The sequence below is a fragment of the Phyllobates terribilis genome, unplaced genomic scaffold (assembly GCF_046119375.1).
Source record: "Phyllobates terribilis strain yellow unplaced genomic scaffold, ASM4611937v1 Scaffold_7__3_contigs__length_470593459, whole genome shotgun sequence".
Lineage (NCBI taxonomy): Eukaryota > Metazoa > Chordata > Amphibia > Anura > Dendrobatidae > Phyllobates > Phyllobates terribilis.
In genome coordinates, this window is record NW_027362767.1 from 42,392,151 (window position 1) to 42,415,630 (window position 23,480).

A 23,480-nucleotide genomic window follows, 5' to 3' on the forward strand; every position below is an offset into this window, starting at 1 on the left:
TGGCCTCTAGTGGCCCTAGTGGACCTACGGAGTTGACTGTCTGGCCCTGAACTACAGGGTGTAGGAGCTGTCAAGGGTAAACTGGGCAGCTGTCTACGGGCTCTTTGGCTCACTAGGGGTACGGCAGGCTCACTATGAGCAGAGGGTTGATCCTCCTGTTCTGCTTGTGTGGAGTCTGCTGCCTCCTGGACCGGCTGCTCTTCCAGCTCTACCTGTTGCTCCGTAGGCACTTGGGATGCTGGTTGGAGGAACGTGAGGACGGGTACCACAACTGCACCATTGACTTGAGTCCAGGATCGAGGGAAGTCTCCGAGCACAGTACTAACCATATCTTCCCTTTCCTCTACGGGTCGAGGGTCTTCTTGCTCTCCTTCTGGGTTCCGTAGCTGTTCAGGACACTTCTTCAGGTGATCCCGGGATACAATGGCTGTGGTTTCCCCTCCGTCTTTACTGATGGTACAAACCTTTGGGTTGTCGTGGCTTGAGGGCAGTACGGTGTACGGGTCCTTCTCCCACTGGTCGTCCAACTTGTGGAGCCATCTCTTCCTCTTCAAGACCTGCTCTCCGGGTACCAGGGGAACAGCGGGAGCATACTGGTTGTAATTTTTCTCTTGTCTTTCCCTAGCGAGACAGAGACTTCGCTCCACGCTCTCCTGTACTTTCCGGTACTGCTGCTGCCTCTCTGTGTCCCAGTCTGCTTCCGGTGAAGTGTCCTCGGGTGTCAGGACTCCCATCTCCAGGTCAACAGGTAGCTTACCAGGCCTTGCCCTCATTAGGTAAGCCGGGGTACAGTTGGTGGAACCTACAGGGATGTAGTTATATAGGTCCACCAGGTCGGGCAGCTTCTCAGGCCACAGACTGCGTTCTTCCAGGGGCAACGTTTTCAGAAGATCCATTACCACCTGGTTCATTTTCTCACAAAGTCCATTAGTTTGCGGATGATAGGGTGTCGTCCTTATCTTCCGGCAGCCATACAGATTGCAGAATTCCTGGAAGACCTCCGCTTCAAAGGCAGGTCCCTGGTCCGTCAGCACTTGGTCCGGGTACCCGTGTGGACGGCAGAAGTGCTGCTGGAAGGCTCTAGCTGCTGTTTGAGCTGTTAAGTCCTTAACGGGGACGACAACCAAGAACCGGGAGTAATGATCCACAATGGTTAACGCGTAGACGTAGCCACTTCTGCTTGGGGTCAGTTTTACATGATCCAAGGCTACCAGTTCCAACGGCTGCTTGGTGACGATGGACTTAAGGGGGGTCTTCTGGCTGGCACGGTCCTTCCTTCTTAGGTTGCACGGGCCACAGTCTCTGCACCACCTCTCGATGGTTCCCCTCATGCCTACCCAGTGGAACCGCCCGCGCAGCAGGAACTCCAGCTTCTTCCATCCGAAGTGTCCAGCCCCGTCGTGGTATGCCTCCATCACCATGGCTGCGTCTCTTCGTGGCACCACTACTTGCCAGATTAGTTCATGCATCCGGGAGTTAACCATTCTGCGGCACAACTTCCCCTTGTAAAGGAACAGTCGACTCTTCTCAGCCCACAGTTGTTTGGCTTCCTCCGGAGCGTCTGGGTCAAGGCGAGCCTCTGGCCGAGTCAGCATCTCCTTCACCAGTCGGACGGCAGAGTCACTATCTTGCGTTTCCTCCCAGTTGTAGTGAGGCAAGGGGTTAAACGTAGCGGCTTGCTTACTCCTTACCCGATGGGAATACTGGATAGTCCCATGACGGTGGAACGCGGGGAGTTCGACTTCTTCCAATCCCTCTGGATCTTCTCCTACGTCCGGTAGGTTTGGCATCCTGGACAGGGCGTCCGCGTTGGTATTGGAGCGTCCTGCCCGGTATTTGATTGTGAACTCGTAGTTGGACAGACGGGCCATCCATCTCTGCTCTAGGGCACCGAGTCTTGCCGTGTCCAGGTGTGTCAACGGGTTGTTATCCGTGTACACGGTGAACCGGGAAGAAGCGAGGTAGTGCTTAAAGCGTTCGGTGACTGCCCACACCACTGCCAGGAACTCTAGCTTAAATGAGCTGTAATTCTCAGGGTTTCTTTCGGTGGGTCGCAGTTTTCGACTGGCGTAAGCGATTACTCGTTCTTTCCCCTGCTGGATCTGGGACAGTACGGCTCCTAGCCCGATGTTACTTGCGTCGGTGTAGAGGATAAAGGGCTGGCTGTAATCAGGGTACGCCAGGATTTCATCCCCCGTGAGGGCCATCTTCAGCTGGCGGAAGGACTCTTCTTCTAACTTCTCCCATTTGAAGGGCGGCTTCTGGTTCTTGGCCTTCCGGGACTGGCCTATCAGGAGGTCCTGCATAGGAGCTGCCTTTTTGGTGAAACCGGGGATGAATCTGCGGTAATAGCCTACCAACCCGAGGAACTGCCGCACTTCCTTTATACTGGAGGGACTTGGCCATTCCTTAATTGCGGTGATCTTATCAGGGTCGGGAGCCACTCCGTCAGCGCTCACCACGTGTCCCAGGTACTGCACGTTTGGTTTTAGGAGGTGACACTTGGAGGGTTTTACCTTTAGGCCGTAGTTTGCCAGAGCTTCGAACACTTCCGCCAGGTGTTTCAGGTGGTCCTCATAAGTCTTGGAATATACGATGACATCGTCCAGGTACAACAGGACCGTCTCGAAGTTTCTGTGGCCCAGACAGCACTCCATTAATCGTTGAAAGGTTCCTGGTGCGTTACAGAGTCCGAACGGCATGCAGGTAAACTCGCTAAGTCCCATCGGGGTGGTGAATGCGGTCTTCTCCCGGTCCGCCTCTGCTACAGGAACCTGCCAGTACCCGCTAGTGAGATCCAAGGTAGAGAAGAAGTTATCAGATCTTAAAGCAGCCAAAGACTCCTCTATCCTTGGTAAGGGGTACGCATCCTTGTGTGTGATACGGTTGATTTTCCGGTAATCTACACACATCCTCATGGTGTTGTCTTTCTTTTTGACTAAGACTAGTGGAGCTGCCCAGGGGCTACAGCTATCCCTGATCACCCCAGCCTCCTTCATGTCCCTAAGCATCCCCTTGGCGTGTTGGTAGTGTGCAGGGGGTACGGGTCGATACCTCTCTTTTATGGGAAGATGGTCTCCCGTGGGGATGTGGTGTTCTACCCCCTTGACTCGCCCGAAGTCTAACGGGTGTTTACTAAACACTCTCTCGTACTCTTGAACCACCCGATAGACTCCCTGTCTCTGGTGTGAGGGAGTGGAGTCAGTACCCAAATGTAGTTGCTGACACCAGTCCTCCATTGTGTCCTTAGAGCCGTTACTTTCCTCCGGGGAAGATGGAGGCAAGGGTTCTACGGACTGTATGGAATTTTGATTGATGGTATACAATTTGGCTAGCGTGGCATACCGGGGCAGGTACACTTCCCTCTTCCCGATATTTATTATGCGAACGGGCACCCTCCCATGGCGTACATTGACCACCCCCCGTGCTGTCAAAATGGTGGGCCTACTGTCTGAGTAAACTGGTTCTACCATTGCCTGGTAATCTCTACCTCTCAGACCAATAGCTGCCTGGCACCAAATCATCATTTCACTTTTTGGGGGCATGGCAATAGGAAAAGGGTCACACATTCTTACGCTACCAATCTCACCACCGGAGAGTTCTATCTGTTGCCGTCGCATCAGTGCCCGGATCTCTTTCTGGAGCACTCGCTGCTGGCCGGAGCTGGCGTTCTTGGCAACCTGCTGTAGAAGGAAAATCACCTCTGCAAGACAATTTTCAATTACATTAGTTCCTAGAGTTATCTTTGGGTGACTCTCGTGCTTGTCAATGTCTACAATGATCAGTCCCTGTGCCGCCAATTCAACTCTACCAATTTTAATGGTCACCTCTTTAAATCCAATCTGTGGCACGGGCTGACCATTGCTGGCGATGATACTCAAGTCGTCGTCAGGGTAGCGGGTGATATCCGAGTCATTCCAGTACTGCTTGAAGAGCACGTACGGGATAGTGGTAACCTGTGACCCGGTGTCCAGTAGGGCACTCATGGGGATGCCATCCAGTACCACAGGCAAGACTGGACGTCCTCCCACATATTTGTCGCGCCAGTTCGATGGGCCTGATGATCTTTTTCCTGGGGTTTGGCCCTCTACCCCAGGTTGTGCCAGTTTAAAGGACAGTACCTTGCCATATGTCCGGGCTGATTGCAGCGGCGGCAGATGGGTTGTCCGTCCTCGTTGTATCGGTCGCTGGGTCTTCCTCTGGCCGGTGGGGTCCTCCTTGGTCGACGCCACGGGATGTCCTCCGGTCCGGATGCCAGCTGGATCTTCCCTGGAGTGGAAACCTGTAAAGACTGCACAGTTCGGGTTAGCGCGGCAACGCTTTTAGCTAGCTCTTGGACCTGATGGTGCAGGTCTGGAGCCGGGTCATTGTTCAAAGCCTGCGCATCAGCTCCCACAGGCCCTGCCGACAAGGGTGCCGCCTCCTGGTGGTAAGTGGTAGTGGGACGTCTGTGGGTCACAACGCCACCTGGTGCCAGTTCTCGGAGCACCCGGATGGCTCTGTCCTTGAACTGTGCAAATCCCAGATGAGGGTCCTGTAAGGCCATTGCCCGCAACTGGGTTCGGTGGGCATTGCAATATAAACCCTCTATAAATTGTTCAGTCAACAGCCTGTCCTCGTCTCCCACGCCGTCAGGGTCGGTCTGCTTAATGGCTCTCAGGGCCTCTTGTAGGTTCAGAGCATAGTCCCTTATACTCTCGTGTGCTCGCTGCTTGCACCCGTAGAATCTAAGCTTGATCTCGGCTGAGGTGCGGGTATCAAAGGTGTCCCTCAGCCGGGTTAGTATCCCTGCAACAGTCCTTCCCCCAGGTGGCCAGGACTTTACCTCCCTTTGGGCTGCCCCGGTTAATTGGGCCACCAGGATGCTCACTTTTTGCTCTTCTGTGAGGGGATACACCTGGAAGAGGCTATCCAGCTTTTCTCTAAAGTCATGCAGGGTATGTGACTCCCCTGAGTACTGGGGTAGCCAGGCCGCTCCCGGGATATAGGGCATGGTGAAAGGCATGACTGCAGCAGCGGTGGCGCTGGCGGGGGTTGAGGCAGTGAAGCTCTCCTCCGTATCCGACATCTTCCTCCCCCCAGTGGACCGTGGCCTACCTTGCGATGATCCTCTTCCGTAGGCCGCGGCTCCGCAGTGGATCGTCAGGGTTGAGGACCTTCCGTCGCGCTCCTGTGACGTCGGCTTCTGCTGGGCTCCTTCCAGGACCTTACGCAACGTCCGGACGTGAGGCGGGGCTTCAGTTTTCGCGCGCTTTCGGAGTCCACGCCCCTCTTCTTCCCGCGCGGCGTCTTCAAGATGGCGTCCAACGGCGGGAAAACTCCACGGATGGCGGGAAGAAGGCAGAAGATGGCGCCGGATGGCGGGAAAACTTCGCGGATGGCGGGAAGAAGGCAGAAGATGGCGCCGGATGGCGGGAATCTTCACCACTGGTAAGTTTGAACAGTCTTTTTCAGGCACGCAGTACCCGGTGGTTGCGGGCACGAAATCCTGCCGACTACGCCAAAAGTTGACGCACCCCTGGGCCTTCGTCGCGCGGCATCGCGCGCACGGGAGCTTACCCGGAGCCGGATCTGTTGAGGGTTGTAGTCTCGTGGCGGTGACCCGGTCCGTGCCCAGGGAGTCAAACTGAGCGGCGATGTATTAGCGGTAGATGTTGGACGACTACGCCACCCGTTGAATGCAGCGAAGGAGCTGCCGCTGCAGGGCAGACCACTGAGGCCGGTGGTAGGATTGTGCAGCGTGATAGTATCACCCCCAACGGGAGGGGTATGGCCTCAGGGCAGCCGACGTGGATGATGGGGGTAGCAGGAATCACTCAGAGACGATGCGGTGTAATTCAGGGTCTTTACTGGTGATAAAGATAGACCCTCCCGGAGTACTGGCTAGCGATCGGGGCCTGGTCAGTCCTTGAGCAGATGGGATCTCCCCTGGCCAGGCGGAGTTGTAGGCCTCCCAAACTGACTGTACTCTTCTGGCTACCTTGCTAGAGGCGGGTATAAGTAGCCCACGTCCCTGAGTGTACCGTGTGGTGCTCACCCGTATGGCCGGTGACTCGGGGCCTTCTAGTGGCGTCCGCTCCACGACGGCGGTGCTGGTCCCACGCGTGTGACCGTGCCTTCGGGTTTCTTGGCCAGAGGACCTGAAATCCCCTGCCGGGCGGTTTCTGCTGCTGGGTAAAGATTAGTCCCCACAGCCTCGGACTCCGGGTCCGGTGATAGCTTCTCAGTCAGGGCGAGCTCTGCAGCTGCCAGCCCCTGACTCCTTATAGCACTGCTCCCACAGAGCTCCTGATGTTCTTTTCCTAGATCTGCTTCTCTTCTCTGTCTCTACTTCTTCTCTACTCCCTAACCCTGCCTCAGCCCTAGGTTTATATAGGGGAAGTTCTTCCCCTCCCAGGACTGGGCAGGAGGTGTGGCATGCATAGGATCCCTGACCAAGAGACCTCCCACCTGCTCTCAGACATAACATTGCTGTTACTGTGGAAACCAGACCCCTGGGGTGCCACATTCCCCCCTAGAGAAATTTAGTACTCCGGGACTAAACATAACAAGGTATAAACAATAATAATACAATAAGAAAAACACAATAAGATGGTTACGGCGTGTCCGCAACCGGGTGCAGTTTTGAAGAAAAGCAAGGTGTCCATTTCACCAAAACAGGGAGACGTAACCAGGTAGGGGTCTGTCCTGCCCCGAGTCCTTAACAGTCTTTAGTCCATTCCTGGGTTACGCTCCAACCAATTGTACAAGGATTCCCGGTAAATCCACCAAGGACTCCTGAAAATAACTAGAAACACATAATTATTTACAAGTAACAGACAGGTGACCACAACTAAAACAATTTAAACACTTCAAATCCTCCAACGTGCGGGTAACTGGCCTCTAGTGGCCCTAGTGGACCTACGGAGTTGACTGTCTGGCCCTGAACTACAGGGTGTAGGAGCTGTCAAGGGTAAACTGGGCAGCTGTCTACGGGCTCTTTGGCTCACTAGGGGTACGGCAGGCTCACTATGAGCAGAGGGTTGATCCTCCTGTTCTGCTTGTGTGGAGTCTGCTGCCTCCTGGACCGGCTGCTCTTCCAGCTCTACCTGTTGCTCCGTAGGCACTTGGGATGCTGGTTGGAGGAACGTGAGGACGGGTACCACAACTGCACCATTGACTTGAGTCCAGGATCGAGGGAAGTCTCCGAGCACAGTACTAACCATATCTTCCCTTTCCTCTACGGGTCGAGGGTCTTCTTGCTCTCCTTCTGGGTTCCGTAGCTGTTCAGGACACTTCTTCAGGTGATCCCGGGATACAATGGCTGTGGTTTCCCCTCCGTCTTTACTGATGGTACAAACCTTTGGGTTGTCGTGGCTTGAGGGCAGTACGGTGTACGGGTCCTTCTCCCACTGGTCGTCCAACTTGTGGAGCCATCTCTTCCTCTTCAAGACCTGCTCTCCGGGTACCAGGGGAACAGCGGGAGCATACTGGTTGTAATTTTTCTCTTGTCTTTCCCTAGCGAGACAGAGACTTCGCTCCACGCTCTCCTGTACTTTCCGGTACTGCTGCTGCCTCTCTGTGTCCCAGTCTGCTTCCGGTGAAGTGTCCTCGGGTGTCAGGACTCCCATCTCCAGGTCAACAGGTAGCTTACCAGGCCTTGCCCTCATTAGGTAAGCCGGGGTACAGTTGGTGGAACCTACAGGGATGTAGTTATATAGGTCCACCAGGTCGGGCAGCTTCTCAGGCCACAGACTGCGTTCTTCCAGGGGCAACGTTTTCAGAAGATCCATTACCACCTGGTTCATTTTCTCACAAAGTCCATTAGTTTGCGGATGATAGGGTGTCGTCCTTATCTTCCGGCAGCCATACAGATTGCAGAATTCCTGGAAGACCTCCGCTTCAAAGGCAGGTCCCTGGTCCGTCAGCACTTGGTCCGGGTACCCGTGTGGACGGCAGAAGTGCTGCTGGAAGGCTCTAGCTGCTGTTTGAGCTGTTAAGTCCTTAACGGGGACGACAACCAAGAACCGGGAGTAATGATCCACAATGGTTAACGCGTAGACGTAGCCACTTCTGCTTGGGGTCAGTTTTACATGATCCAAGGCTACCAGTTCCAACGGCTGCTTGGTGACGATGGACTTAAGGGGGGTCTTCTGGCTGGCACGGTCCTTCCTTCTTAGGTTGCACGGGCCACAGTCTCTGCACCACCTCTCGATGGTTCCCCTCATGCCTACCCAGTGGAACCGCCCGCGCAGCAGGAACTCCAGCTTCTTCCATCCGAAGTGTCCAGCCCCGTCGTGGTATGCCTCCATCACCATGGCTGCGTCTCTTCGTGGCACCACTACTTGCCAGATTAGTTCATGCATCCGGGAGTTAACCATTCTGCGGCACAACTTCCCCTTGTAAAGGAACAGTCGACTCTTCTCAGCCCACAGTTGTTTGGCTTCCTCCGGAGCGTCTGGGTCAAGGCGAGCCTCTGGCCGAGTCAGCATCTCCTTCACCAGTCGGACGGCAGAGTCACTATCTTGCGTTTCCTCCCAGTTGTAGTGAGGCAAGGGGTTAAACGTAGCGGCTTGCTTACTCCTTACCCGATGGGAATACTGGATAGTCCCATGACGGTGGAACGCGGGGAGTTCGACTTCTTCCAATCCCTCTGGATCTTCTCCTACGTCCGGTAGGTTTGGCATCCTGGACAGGGCGTCCGCGTTGGTATTGGAGCGTCCTGCCCGGTATTTGATTGTGAACTCGTAGTTGGACAGACGGGCCATCCATCTCTGCTCTAGGGCACCGAGTCTTGCCGTGTCCAGGTGTGTCAACGGGTTGTTATCCGTGTACACGGTGAACCGGGAAGAAGCGAGGTAGTGCTTAAAGCGTTCGGTGACTGCCCACACCACTGCCAGGAACTCTAGCTTAAATGAGCTGTAATTCTCAGGGTTTCTTTCGGTGGGTCGCAGTTTTCGACTGGCGTAAGCGATTACTCGTTCTTTCCCCTGCTGGATCTGGGACAGTACGGCTCCTAGCCCGATGTTACTTGCGTCGGTGTAGAGGATAAAGGGCTGGCTGTAATCAGGGTACGCCAGGATTTCATCCCCCGTGAGGGCCATCTTCAGCTGGCGGAAGGACTCTTCTTCTAACTTCTCCCATTTGAAGGGCGGCTTCTGGTTCTTGGCCTTCCGGGACTGGCCTATCAGGAGGTCCTGCATAGGAGCTGCCTTTTTGGTGAAACCGGGGATGAATCTGCGGTAATAGCCTACCAACCCGAGGAACTGCCGCACTTCCTTTATACTGGAGGGACTTGGCCATTCCTTAATTGCGGTGATCTTATCAGGGTCGGGAGCCACTCCGTCAGCGCTCACCACGTGTCCCAGGTACTGCACCTTTGGTTTTAGGAGGTGACACTTGGAGGGTTTTACCTTTAGGCCGTAGTTTGCCAGAGCTTCGAACACTTCCGCCAGGTGTTTCAGGTGGTCCTCATAAGTCTTGGAATATACGATGACATCGTCCAGGTACAACAGGACCGTCTCGAAGTTTCTGTGGCCCAGACAGCACTCCATTAATCGTTGAAAGGTTCCTGGTGCGTTACAGAGTCCGAACGGCATGCAGGTAAACTCGCTAAGTCCCATCGGGGTGGTGAATGCGGTCTTCTCCCGGTCCGCCTCTGCTACAGGAACCTGCCAGTACCCGCTAGTGAGATCCAAGGTAGAGAAGAAGTTATCAGATCTTAAAGCAGCCAAAGACTCCTCTATCCTTGGTAAGGGGTACGCATCCTTGTGTGTGATACGGTTGATTTTCCGGTAATCTACACACATCCTCATGGTGTTGTCTTTCTTTTTGACTAAGACTAGTGGAGCTGCCCAGGGGCTACAGCTATCCCTGATCACCCCAGCCTCCTTCATGTCCCTAAGCATCCCCTTGGCGTGTTGGTAGTGTGCAGGGGGTACGGGTCGATACCTCTCTTTTATGGGAAGATGGTCTCCCGTGGGGATGTGGTGTTCTACCCCCTTGACTCGCCCGAAGTCTAACGGGTGTTTACTAAACACTCTCTCGTACTCTTGAACCACCCGATAGACTCCCTGTCTCTGGTGTGAGGGAGTGGAGTCAGTACCCAAATGTAGTTGCTGACACCAGTCCTCCATTGTGTCCTTAGAGCCGTTACTTTCCTCCGGGGAAGATGGAGGCAAGAGTTCTACGGACTGTATGGAATTTTGATTGATGGTATACAATTTGGCTAGCGTGGCATACCGGGGCAGGTACACTTCCTTCTTCCCGATATTTATTATGCGAACGGGCACCCTCCCATGGCGTACATTGACCACCCCCCGTGCTGTCAAAATGGTGGGCCTACTGTCTGAGTAAACTGGTTCTACCATTGCCTGGTAATCTCTACCTCTCAGACCAATAGCTGCCCGGCACCAAATCATCATTTCACTTTTTGGGGGCATGGCAATAGGAAAAGGGTCACACATTCTTACGCTACCAATCTCACCACCGGAGAGTTCTATCTGTTGCCGTCGCATCAGTGCCCGGATCTCTTTCTGGAGCACTCGCTGCTGGCCGGAGCTGGCGTTCTTGGCAACCTGCTGTAGAAGGAAAATCACCTCTGCAAGACAATTTTCAATTACATTAGTTCCTAGAGTTATCTTTGGGTGACTCTCGTGCTTGTCAATGTCTACAATGATCAGTCCCTGTGCCGCCAATTCAACTCTACCAATTTTAATGGTCACCTCTTTAAATCCAATCTGTGGCACGGGCTGACCATTGCTGGCGATGATACTCAAGTCGTCGTCAGGGTAGCGGGTGATATCCGAGTCATTCCAGTACTGCTTGAAGAGCATGTACGGGATAGTGGTAACCTGTGACCCGGTGTCCAGTAGGGCACTCATGGGGATGCCATCCAGTACCACAGGCAAGACTGGACGTCCTCCCACATATTTGTCGCGCCAGTTCGATGGGCCTGATGATCTTTTTCCTGGGGTTTGGCCCTCTACCCCAGGTTGTGCCAGTTTAAAGGACAGTACCTTGCCATATGTCCGGGTTGATTGCAGCGGCGGCAGATGGGTTGTCCGTCCTCGTTGTATCGGTCGCTGGGTCTTCCTCTGGCCGGTGGGGTCCTCCTTGGTCGACGCCACGGGATGTCCTCCGGTCCGGATGCCAGCTGGATCTTCCCTGGAGTGGAAACCTGTAAAGACTGCACAGTTCGGGTTAGCGCGGCAACGCTTTTAGCTAGCTCTTGGACCTGATGGTGCAGGTCTGGAGCCGGGTCATTGTTCAAAGCCTGCGCATCAGCTCCCACAGGCCCTGCCGACAAGGGTGCCGCCTCCTGGTGGTAAGTGGTAGTGGGGCGTCTGTGGGTCACAACGCCACCTGGTGCCGGTTCTCGGAGCACCCGGATGGCTCTGTCCTTGAACTGTGCAAATCCCAGATGAGGGTCCTGTAAGGCCATTGCCCGCAACTGGGTTCGGTGGGCATTGCAATATAAACCCTCTATAAATTGTTCAGTCAACAGCCTGTCCTCGTCTCCCACGCCGTCAGGGTCGGTCTGCTTAATGGCTCTCAGGGCCTCTTGTAGGTTCAGGGCATAGTCCCTTATACTCTCGTGTGCTCGCTGCTTGCACCCGTAGAATCTAAGCTTGATCTCGGCTGAGGTGCGGGTATCAAAGGTGTCCCTCAGCCGGGTTAGTATCCCTGCAACAGTCCTTCCCCCAGGTGGCCAGGACTTTACCTCCCTTTGGGCTGCCCCGGTTAATTGGGCCACCAGGATGCTCACTTTTTGCTCTTCTGTGAGGGGATACACCTGGAAGAGGCTATCCAGCTTTTCTCTAAAGTCATGCAGGGTATGTGACTCCCCTGAGTACTGGGGTAGCCAGGCCGCTCCCGGGATATAGGGCATGGTGAAAGGCATGACTGCAGCAGCGGTGGCGCTGGCGGGGGTTGAGGCAGTGAAGCTCTCCTCCGTATCCGACATCTTCCTCCCCCCTAGTGGACCGTGGCCTACCTTGCGATGATCCTCTTCCGTAGGCCGCGGCTCCGCAGTGGATCGTCAGGGTTGAGGACCTTCCGTCGCGCTCCTGTGACGTCGGCTTCTGCTGGGCTCCTTCCAGGACCTTACGCAACGTCCGGACGTGAGGCGGGGCTTCAGTTTTCGCGCGCTTTCGGAGTCCACGCCCCTCTTCTTCCCGCGCGGCGTCTTCAAGATGGCGTCCAACGGCGGGAAAACTCCACGGATGGCGGGAAGAAGGCAGAAGATGGCGCCGGATGGCGGGAAAACTTCGCGGATGGCGGGAAGAAGGCAGAAGATGGCGCCGGATGGCGGGAATCTTCACCATTGGTAAGTTTGAACAGTCTTTTTCAGGCACGCAGTACCCGGTGGTTGCGGGCACGAAATCCTGCCGACTACGCCAAAAGTTGACGCACCCCTGGGCCTTCGTCGCGCGGCATCGCGCGCACGGGAGCTTACCCGGAGCCGGATCTGTTGAGGGTTGTAGTCTCGTGGCGGTGACCCGGTCCGTGCCCAGGGAGTCAAACTGAGCGGCGATGTATTAGCGGTAGATGTTGGACGACTACGCCACCCGTTGAATGCAGCGAAGGAGCTGCCGCTGCAGGGCAGACCACTGAGGCCGGTGGTAGGATTGTGCAGCGTGATAGTATCACCCCCAACGGGAGGGGTATGGCCTCAGGGCAGCCGACGTGGATGATGGGGGTAGCAGGAATCACTCAGAGACGATGCGGTGTAATTCAGGGTCTTTACTGGTGATAAAGATAGACCCTCCCGGAGTACTGGCTAGCGATCGGGGCCTGGTCAGTCCTTGAGCAGATGGGATCTCCCCTGGCCAGGCGGAGTTGTAGGCCTCCCAAACTGACTGTACTCTTCTGGCTACCTTGCTAGAGGCGGGTATAAGTAGCCCACGTCCCTGAGTGTACCGTGTGGTGCTCACCCGTATGGCCGGTGACTCGGGGCCTTCTAGTGGCGTCCGCTCCACGACGGCGGTGCTGGTCCCACGCGTGTGACCGTGCCTTCGGGTTTCTTGGCCAGAGGACCTGAAATCCCCTGCCGGGCGGTTTCTGCTGCTGGGTAAAGATTAGTCCCCACAGCCTCGGACTCCGGGTCCGGTGATAGCTTCTCAGTCAGGGCGAGCTCTGCAGCTGCCAGCCCCTGACTCCTTATAGCACTGCTCCCACAGAGCTCCTGATGTTCTTTTCCTAGATCTGCTTCTCTTCTCTGTCTCTACTTCTTCTCTACTCCCTAACCCTGCCTCAGCCCTAGGTTTATATAGGGGAAGTTCTTCCCCTCCCAGGACTGGGCAGGAGGTGTGGCATGCATAGGATCCCTGACCAAGAGACCTCCCACCTGCTCTCAGACATAACATTGCTGTTACTGTGGAAACCAGACCCCTGGGGTGCCACATTAACATGCCGATGCAATGATCCCAGCTAATCCAGATGCTTTTGATTACTATATTTTGTCAATGTAGAGAAAGCAGAGGCTGCTGTGATCTCCTTATTGCCGTTACTCTCCTCTCTATATTAATAGAATAGATATCATAAATGCTGACTTTAATCCAATGTGTGCGAGGGCTTTTCTGGTTATGTCTTTTTCATAAATAGTTTATATGGCTGATGGTCTCCTGAAGGGTCTGTCCCAGCCTTCATCCGCTGATTACAGAGTTATAACCAGAGGTTTCCCTTCCCTGGCACCTACACTATCTATTAAAAGCTAATACTATATAATATTCCCCCTCCACCAGGTGCGAATTCAGACTCAGAGAAGCTACACTGGGATATGGCACTGCATCTGCACTACCTACAAAGTGGAAAAAGTAAGTACCCCCACCCACAATATAAAAGGTAGGCAACGAAAACAAGTCCCCCTTTCCTCAGTGGCTGTCCAACATTATATCCAGTGGCCATTTACTGATCGCCACCGTTAACCCTTGCATTGCTGACACTGGGGGGTTCTGCAGACGTGCGTCCGCTAGGATGGTTTTCACATCCATTTTCTGGGGCTTCTCATAATCTACTCCTGGACATCTGCAACAATGATGAGCATCCGAACACGTGGTGCCTATTATTTATGGCACTGGCTGCGGTTCCTGCGTTAAGCCGCTTCCAGCTGATTCCTGGAACGGAAATGTCTGGAAATTGTCCAGTAGAATCGCCGCTTGTTTCTGTGAATGATCCTGTGTGAACATCGGCTGATATTTGTGGCCGACCATGTATTCAATATTTCATTCCTAAATTCCATTTTCATTGCATTCACTTTCATAGGTGTCCGGATTCTTCAAGGGAATGTCAATGCCTATTTCCACCGTGTCCGTCAGCTCGTCTATAGTGTTCGGAGTGTATAGAAACTGTCTGCACAATCTGTGCAAACTGAAATACGGCTCGTGGAACGTGAAACCGTCCAAATTAGACATTTTTCTATCTGGTTATGTGGCTGGAGGAGTACAGGTACGTCTGACCTTTGGAAAGGGTTAATTTATAGCAGTAGTGAATTTTTCTGCAGCAGAAAAATAAAATAAAAAAATGCTAAAGATTTGGAAAAGGGTGTGACTATGGGGAGGGGCATACAATTAATGGAGAGGGGCTTAAAATGAATGTGGAGGGGCTTAAAATTAATGGGGAGGGGTTTAAAATTAAATTTTCTGCATTAGACCCATTAACAACGGCGTAAAGGAATTGCCCTCTCTGGACAGACTATTTTCATATCTGGTGCCCGAGGCCCAATTAATTATCAGAGAACCCCTAAAGAAGGTGACATGTTACTAAAGCGTATTCCCTGTATTGTGAAAAGTTCTGCCGTTTACTAATATACTTAGGGTTCTTTTGTTTGTTTTTTTTAATGCCTTTTTTTTGTCTAGTTTTTGATATTTTTCTCCTGTTTTTCATTTCCTCTTTATTCTTTTAATTTGCACATTTTTTTAAAGTCTGTTTTATGTGTTCATCAATTTATTTTTGTTATTATCTGTTTTTCTTTCTGCTATTATTGACAGACTACAGGATTGACAGATGGTTTTTGGCTAATTCATCATTTGTGACTTTATAAGAAACAGCAACATTTTTATGCTAATGCTCTCAAGTCCTCTACCCCTCTGGAATTATTTTACTTATGTTTGCAATTTTTGTGCAAATTTTGCAACATTTTAACAAAACATGAGACTTTTTGCAAAAAAAAGAGAGAGCATTTTTTATTTTGTGCAAAATTCCTAAACCACATGCGCAGTTTGTAAGAATTTGGCTCAAAAAGTATTTAAGATCTCTGCTTGCTGTCAGTACTCTCAGACGTTCAGGATTTACATCCAGAAGTGGAAAAGCTGTTCTGACTTATCCTATGTTTTTAGGTCTTGGTGTCATCGCCTGCCGACATGGCGAAGGTTCGACTCCAGACGCAGGTGTCTCCGCACCGTTCCAATATGTGCTCCATCCTGACCCAACCGAAATACTCCGGCCCGGTCCACTGTCTCCTGACCATAGCGAAGGAGGAAGGGTTCTTTGGTTTGTACAAAGGCTGCTTTGCTCTTATGTTCAGAGACTGCCATTCGTTTGCTACGTACTTCCTATCATACGCCGTTTTTCGGGAATGGTTGGTGCCGGTGGAGGAAAGTAATTCAGGTACATAATTAAGATGTTCCCCTTAATAAAGAGACCTTTATCTGTACGTAGTGATCTCCTCCATCCGAGGTGATTGCTAATGCTATGTTATTGTAGCGTCATCTTCCATCATTACCTTAATTCCCCCATTATTAGAAGTGATAAAAAAGGTTTTTCAATCCAGCAAAGCGAGTTAAAAGTGAAAAAAAGAATCTTTATTGTGACTTCATTAAAATAAAAAATACTGACGCGTTTCAAGTCTGACTGATTCTTAATCATAAGAGTTGGCCAGACTCGAAACGCGTAAGATATTTTTCTATGTCCTTGATACTTATCTGACGCTTTTCGAGTCTGGCCTACTCTTGTGACTAAGAATCAGTCAGACTTGAAACGCGTCAGTATTTTTTATTTTAATGAAGTCACAATATAGAATTTTTTTTGCTTTTAACTCACTTTGCTGAATTGAAAAACCTTTTTCATCACTTCGAACAAAGCTTCTTGAAGCCTCACAAGCTTTATCCGTGCGCAGAGGAGTGGATTTCCCAGGAACCAGATTGAACAACATAGATATATTGGATGGGGTGACCTGTATCCACAAACTTTCTTCAATTACTCCCCCATTATTACATTCCCCTAATATTTATAAAAACATAAAATAAACCGCAACTATCGCTTTCAAAAAAATAAAACTACCATACAGTATAGTATTCACATAATACTACCAAACAGTCCCTAAAAAATATGGTCATAAATTATCAATACAGTAGTATCACAATCCTTTAAAAATACCTTCACAAAGTGTCTAAATAATACCGTAAACTGCAAAAATAATATAATCATACATTACCCTAACAAAACAATCACATATAATATTGCTATACAATGTCTAAACAATGCTGCTATACAATTTCCTAATATTATAACTATACGTTGCCCAAACAATATAGTCACATAGTGCATAAATAGTACCGCAATACAGCTCGTAAATAATATTGACCATATAATTGCATAAACAATCATTCTAGATAATACAAAAATAGCTCCATACATTGCCCAAACTATAGTCACATAGTGCCTAAACTATACCGCCATAGAGTGCGTAAATAATATCACCATGCATTGCACACACAATACAACTATATAATAATAAGAAAAAAAACCATGCCCAAACAGTATTCCTAAAAAGTGCAAATTTTAATATTGCCATACAATGCTCAAGATACCTAGTGCGTGTATAATACTGGCATATATTGGCAAAATAATACAACTGTACAGTACTAATGTAAGCCCCAAAAACTAAGACTATACTGTGCTCAAATAATACAGCTATACTGTGCTGCTATAAAACTATTATACAGTGCCCAAATAATATAGCTCTTAGTGCTAAAATAATGCAGTCATAGGCTGCCCAAATTGCACAAAATAATACAGCAAAACTTGTGTGAGAACAATATAGCTATATAGTGACCAAAAATACTACCCTACAGTGTGCTCAAAATACCACTCGAGTGCCATGTAGTAGTAAAATAATAATGCTATACAGTCTGTTGATGCTGATGCATCAACATCAATCGCCACATAATGCAAAAAATAACAATTATCGTAAATAGATATAAATAATGATATATCTTATATAATACTGTCATACAGTATATTGCCCAATAAAATTAATGATATGTCAGGCTTACGTCATGCCCAGATAGGGCACATAAAAACTAAAAAAAACAACCAAAGACTAGACTGTGCCCAACTACTACGACTATACTAACATGGCACACATAACATCATACTATAATAATATGGCTGTGTAGTGCTACTAATATAATAAAGTCATCGAGTATAACTGATACTTGTAGGTATCTCCACAGCTTCATGTCTGCACCACTTTTCTTCCTGATCCCACTAATATCCTCTTTCCATGAAAGGAGCTTATTATGGCCTGCGGTATTACGGGTAAACACGGCTGGGATGTTCTGTGCAGGATCGCAGGGGTCACTGGCTGTAACTGTATCCGCAGGAAGACATGGAAAGCTACACCATTGTACTTCATGTTCCTAGAAGATGCAGTTCTCCTTAATGTCTCCTGTGTATAGAAATAGTCCTGCAAAGCTAAAACCTCCGCACAAATAGATACATATCGCCCCAGTCTGTATTGTAGCTGATTGGGAAGTTTCAAATGCCAACCACTAATGGTTAAGGCAGTAATGTGCCTCCTGCGTGCTGTGATTTCCCAGGAGCCACTAGGAGGAGCTCACGACATACAGATTTATACAGTTCTTATTAAATTCAATACAAGTATTTTCTTATAGAGAGAGCTCCCCCTAGTGGTGGCTGCAGACAGAATCTTATGTATCTCTGTATACAGGGAGCTCCCCCTAGTGGTGGCTGCAGACAGAATCTTATGTATCTCTGTATACAGGGAGCTCCCCCTAGTGGTGGCTGCAGACAGAATCTTATGTATCTCTGTATACAGGGAGCTCCCCCTAGTGGTGGCTGTTGACAGAATCTTATCATGTATCTCTGTATACAGGGAGCTCCCCCTAGTGGTGGCTGCAGACAGAATCTTATTTATCTCTGTATACAGGGAGCTCCACCTAGTGGTGGTTGCAGACAGGATCTTATCATGTATCTCTGTGTACAGGGAGCTCCCCCTAGTGGTGGCTGCAGACAGAATATTATCATGTATCTCTGTATACAGGGAGCTCCCCCTAGTGGTGGCTGCAGACAGGGTCTTATGTATCTCTGTATACAGGGAACTCCCTCTAGTGGTGACTGCAGACAAAATCTTATGTTTCTCTGTATACAGAGAGCTCCCCCTAGTGGTGGCTGCAGACAGAATCTTATGTATTTCTGTATACAGGGAGCTCCCCCTAGTGGTAGCTGCAGATCGAATCTTATCATGTATCTCTGTATGCAGAGAGCTCCACCTAGTGGTGGCTGTAGACAGAATATTATCATGTATCTCTGTATACAGGGAGCTCCCCCTAGTGGTGGCTGCAGACAGAATCTTATGTATCTCTGTATACAGGGAGCTCCCCCTAGTGGTGGCTGCAGACAGAATCTTATGTATCTCTGTATACAGGGAGATCCACCTACTGGTGGCTGCAGACAGGATCTTATGTATCTCTGTATACAGGGAGCTCCCTCTAGTGGTGACTGCAGACAGGGTCTTATGTATCTCTGTATACAGGGAGCTCCCCCTAGTGGTAGCTGCAGACAGACTATTATCATGTATCTCTGTATGCAGAGAGCTCCACCCAGTGGTGGCTGCAGACAGCGTCTTATGTATTTCTGTATACAGGGAGAGCTTCCTAGTGGTGGCTGCAGACAGAATATTATCATGTATCTCTGTATACAGGGAGCTCCACCTAGAGGTGGCTGCAGACAGGGTCTTATGTATCACTGTATACAGGGAGCTCCCCCTAGTGGTGACTTCACACAAAATCTTATGTATCTCTGTATACTGAGAGCTCCCCCTAGTGGTGGCTGCAGACAGAATCTTATGTATTTCTGTATACAGGGAGCTCCCCCTAGTGGTGGCTGCAGACAGAATATTATCATGTATCTCTGTATACAGGGAGATCCACCTACTGGTGGCTGCAGACAGGATCTTATGTATCTGTGTATACAGGGAACTCCCTCTAGTGGTGGCTGTAGACAGAATCTTCTCATGTATCTCTGTATACAGGGAGCTCCCCCTAGTGGTGGCTGCAGACAGGATCTTATCATGTATCTCTGTATACAGGGAACTCCCTCTAGTGGTGGCTGCAGACAGAATATTATCATGTATCTCTGTATACAGTGAGCTCCACCTAGTGGTGGCTGCAGACAGAATCTTATGTATCTCTGTATACAGGGAGCGCTCCCTAGTGGTGGCTGCAGACAGAATCTTATCATGTATCTCTGTATACAGGGAGCTCCCCCTAGTGGTGGCTGCAGACAGAATCTTATGTATCTCTGTATACAGGGAGCTCCACCTAGTGGTGGCTGCAGACAGAATCTTATCATGTATCTCTGTATGCAGGGAGCTCCCCCTAGTGGTGGCTGCAGACAGAATCTTATCGTGTATCTCTGTATACAGGGAGCTCCCCCTAGTGGTGGCTGCAGACAGGATCTTATCATGTATCTCTGCATACAGGGAGCTCCCCCTAGTGGTGGCTGCAGACAGATAAAAACAAATATAGATCAGGATGCAATTTAATGGTAACCTGTAGCTTCAGATAATCGTCATCTTAAGAAGACACATTCTAATAAGCTTATATGTAGGTAGCGACATTTGAGAGTAAGAAGTATTTAGTCCGCCTTTAGATGCAAAAATGATCTCATTCGCTGACAGCAAGCAAATAATTAGAAAATGGAGATGAACACAAAGCACATTGGAAAGCTGCAGAACTTCAATACATGAGGATTGTGGTTACCCCATGTTATTGGATGTATTTTTGTAAATTTTCCCTTGTATCTGCATTCACCAACTGAAGTAATGTCATCTCTAAGGCTGCGTGCCCACTATGCATTTTTCAAGCGATTTTGCAGCAGAATTTCCGCAGCGAAAACACTTAAAAAACGCTTGGTAATACATGCCCCATGGTCCCCAATGATAATCTACATGTGCTGTGCACATGCTGCGGAAATTTCCGCTGCGGATTATCATTGCGGAAAAATCCGCAGCATGCCCATTGTTTTTGCAGATACGTGGTGTAATTACCGACATTCACTTGCATTGAATCTCTTAGTATCCGCATGACTACATGTGCACATGCGGATATTAAGCGATTCAATGTGCGGATGGTAGCCGGGTTTGGAGAAGAGGAGTACCTGTTAAAAAAATAATTTAAAATAAAAAATAACATTATACTCACCTTCTGATGGCCCCCGGTCTCCTGTATGATGCGTCCTGGCTCCCCGGCGGCTCGCGATGGTGTAAAAGGACCTTCCATGACGTCATTTAGTCATGTGACAGGTCACGCGACCACCGACGTCAGCGACTAAATGACTTCATGGAAGGTCCTTTTACACCACCGCGAGCTGCCCAAGACACCAGACGCACCGGAGAGCAGACCGGGGGCCATCGGAAGGTAAGTATAATGTTTTTTTGTTTTTTTTTTTACCATTTTTATTCTTTTTTTTTAACTATTACTTGGTCACACTATATAAATCCATGCCAGTTGCATGGATTTATATAGTGTGACCAAGTTGTCAAGCACTTTTCCAAGTGATGCTAAAATCGCTTGGAAAGCGCTTAATAACCCGCATGCAGAAATGCATGTGAAGAACGCTTCACATCTGCTTGTCCCTGGCAGGAAAAACGCATGTAAAATCCGCATGTACAATCCGCATGTAAAATCCGCATGTAAAATCCGCATGTACAATCCGCATGTAAAATCTGCATGCGTTTTTCCTGCCAGGGAGATGCAGAAAAAATCAGCAGCATTCCTGCTTCGTGGCCACTAGGCCTAAGACCCTTTCTTGCTTTTTCTTCCAGAGTTATTGGCCGTCCTCCTGGCCGGTGGGCTTGCTGGAACGGTGGCATGGAGCATTGCCACACCTATGGATGTGATTAAATCCCGGCTGCAGGTAGATGGTGTCACACAGCGGAGGTACAGAGGGGTCATTCACTGCATCACTGATAGCGTGCGGCAGGAGGGGGTCACCGTCCTCTTTAAAGGACTGTCATTGAACTGTCTCAGAGCCTTCCCCGTCAATATGGTGGTCTTCCTCACCTATGAAGCCATACTAAAGCAAATCAAACCCTTCTCCACATGAAAGTAAGAGGAGCCTGAGGATTGTAATCATTACCAAAGCATAGAAACATTGGTCCAAAGACATCATGGTGTCATTCATGGTCGGTGGGCACCTGCCATAGTTCTCACTGACCACTATGGACAAGCACCAATAGTTAATGATAAGGCTGTAGCTTGGGGACGTCACCACCTCCTAGTTAGGGATCATCACTGGCGTCGACCTGAGACTTCCCCCAGTTGTCGGAGATTTCTATGGACATCCAAAAAATGGCCATGCCTTCAGTATACATGCAATACTTGAGTCTAAAATGTCTCAAAAGTAAATTCCGTCAATATAAAGACCAATATCTATGAACAATATGGACCATTTCAGTGTTTTAAAGGGGTTGCAGGCTGAGGATAACCCTTTCGCAAATCCCTTCCTAGAACATAGGGAGATAATAAAGGGAGGTGGGGTATATTGTGCTGGATTCAAGGATGAGGGAGATGAGATGGAGTCGACTTATTGCACTTGGCTGAAGTTATGGTAACACCTTCTGGGCTTATGGGTTGGGGAGATCCGCAGAATGTATCCAAGCTATTGATGACCACAATGTTGGCCACATTGATTGCATGACATAATAATGTCACGTGAGCCCAGTGCCGACTTCACGGAAATGGCACCAGAGGGAAGTATAGCTGCTATTATTTTACTTGGGGGAAACATAGTGAAAAGTCCAAGTAGTGGACAACCCCAGAGTTGTCCAGGATTAGACAAACATGGCTACTTTCTTCCCAAAACAGCACCACCTCTTTCTATAGGTTGTGTCTGGTATTGCAGCTGAACCATATTCTCACAAACAGGGGTGGTGCTATTTTTGGAAGAAAGTATCCATGTTTTACTAATCCAGGCAACAAAAAGGGGGGATTAAATAAAGTATAAAAGGTGTAGTATTTTTGTTGTTGCCAATAATTTTAGCTTTGGGACCCTGTAATCAGCCCCTTTCCATTATCTAATATGTTCCAACAGAGAATATAAAAGGGGTTGTATGAGGTAGAGGACCCCCTTATATCCCGCCTGCTGCGTACACCCCAGGTCTCATCCTGCATATTATATGTGATATATTTGTAGCTTCCTGAGGATAACGGATACAATGTAAGAGTTTAAGACTATATTTATTCTTTACAAATAAAGTTTTATTCTTGAATCTCGATGGTTAATAATTATTTTAGTACAAACCCATAAACATCTGATTATATAAAGATTATTTATTACACATCAGGAGCAGAAACATTGTAGTCACATCTCCGGGAAAGAGACCATTCAGTGCGGACATTGTGTCATCGGATGTCTATTTAAAGCACCAGGACCCCTGTATCGGTGCTCGGATTTGCAGGGGAGAATGTGCCGTCTGTTCACTTCCACCATCAGCCATCGGCCAATTCTAAAACCTATAGATTATATATTATTGGATTTGTAGAGTTTATCAGTGAAAAGTTAGAAAAGTGTTCAGAATCAGAGCAGGATCGGGAGCGGACCCTGTAACCGGTGAGATTGAGGGGGATACCACCCTTTGTTTTCTGAAGATGCTGCCAGTCCACGGAGAAAGACAGAAAACCTAAAAAATGAATTACAGGATGGAGACAATTCAGCCCGACCACTCACCTATCATATGGCGGCCTTCTGACATCATCAGTTGAGTGACATAAGGATTGGGCAGAGTGAACTGACATGCCCGATCCTTTGTTCTTATAATTTTGGCCAATGACACATCGATTTCAAATCCTTCAATTCTCGTTTTACATTTGGTCCGTTTACAGTTTGGAAATGCATTAAAGGGGTATTCTCAAGTTTGGAAGTTTTCCCTTCCCAAACATTTGGGGTCAGACAGCTGGGACCTCCACCAATTCCAATAACTGGGGCTCTCCTGTGTGTGGACCAGGTGCACCTCCGCTCCACTCATTCCTCAAGGGACTGGCCGAGTGCGGTTTTCGGCTGGTCTTCAGCACTCCCATAAGGATGAATGGAACAAAGGAGCGCATGGTCGACCACTGCTCAATTCTCAAGGAGCTCTTTAGATTCACAGTTCTCGGGAGCAGTCAGGAAGCTATTCCCTATCACATGGATGGGGTATAATTTCCAAATTTGAGAATACCCCTTAATGCAGGTAGATTGATGATGATCAGGGCAGG

At 49.5% G+C, this 23,480-nt stretch overlaps 1 protein-coding gene across 3 annotated transcripts in view; it reads left to right on the forward strand.

Annotated features, from left to right (window-relative positions):
* SLC25A47 (solute carrier family 25 member 47) overlaps positions 1-22,499 on the forward strand; it is a 41,802-nt gene extending 19,303 nt beyond the window's left edge. For all 3 annotated transcript variants that reach the window (XM_073638439.1, XM_073638440.1, XM_073638438.1), the window contains 4 exons: positions 13,725-13,796; positions 14,245-14,427; positions 15,318-15,588; positions 21,050-22,499. In XM_073638439.1, coding sequence (XP_073494540.1) covers positions 13,725-13,796; positions 14,245-14,427; positions 15,318-15,588; positions 21,050-21,330 — 807 coding nt within the window. In that variant the 3' untranslated portion in view covers positions 21,331-22,499. The remainder of the gene's footprint in view (positions 1-13,724; positions 13,797-14,244; positions 14,428-15,317; positions 15,589-21,049) is intronic.
* Positions 22,500-23,480: the final 981 nt, after the last annotated feature.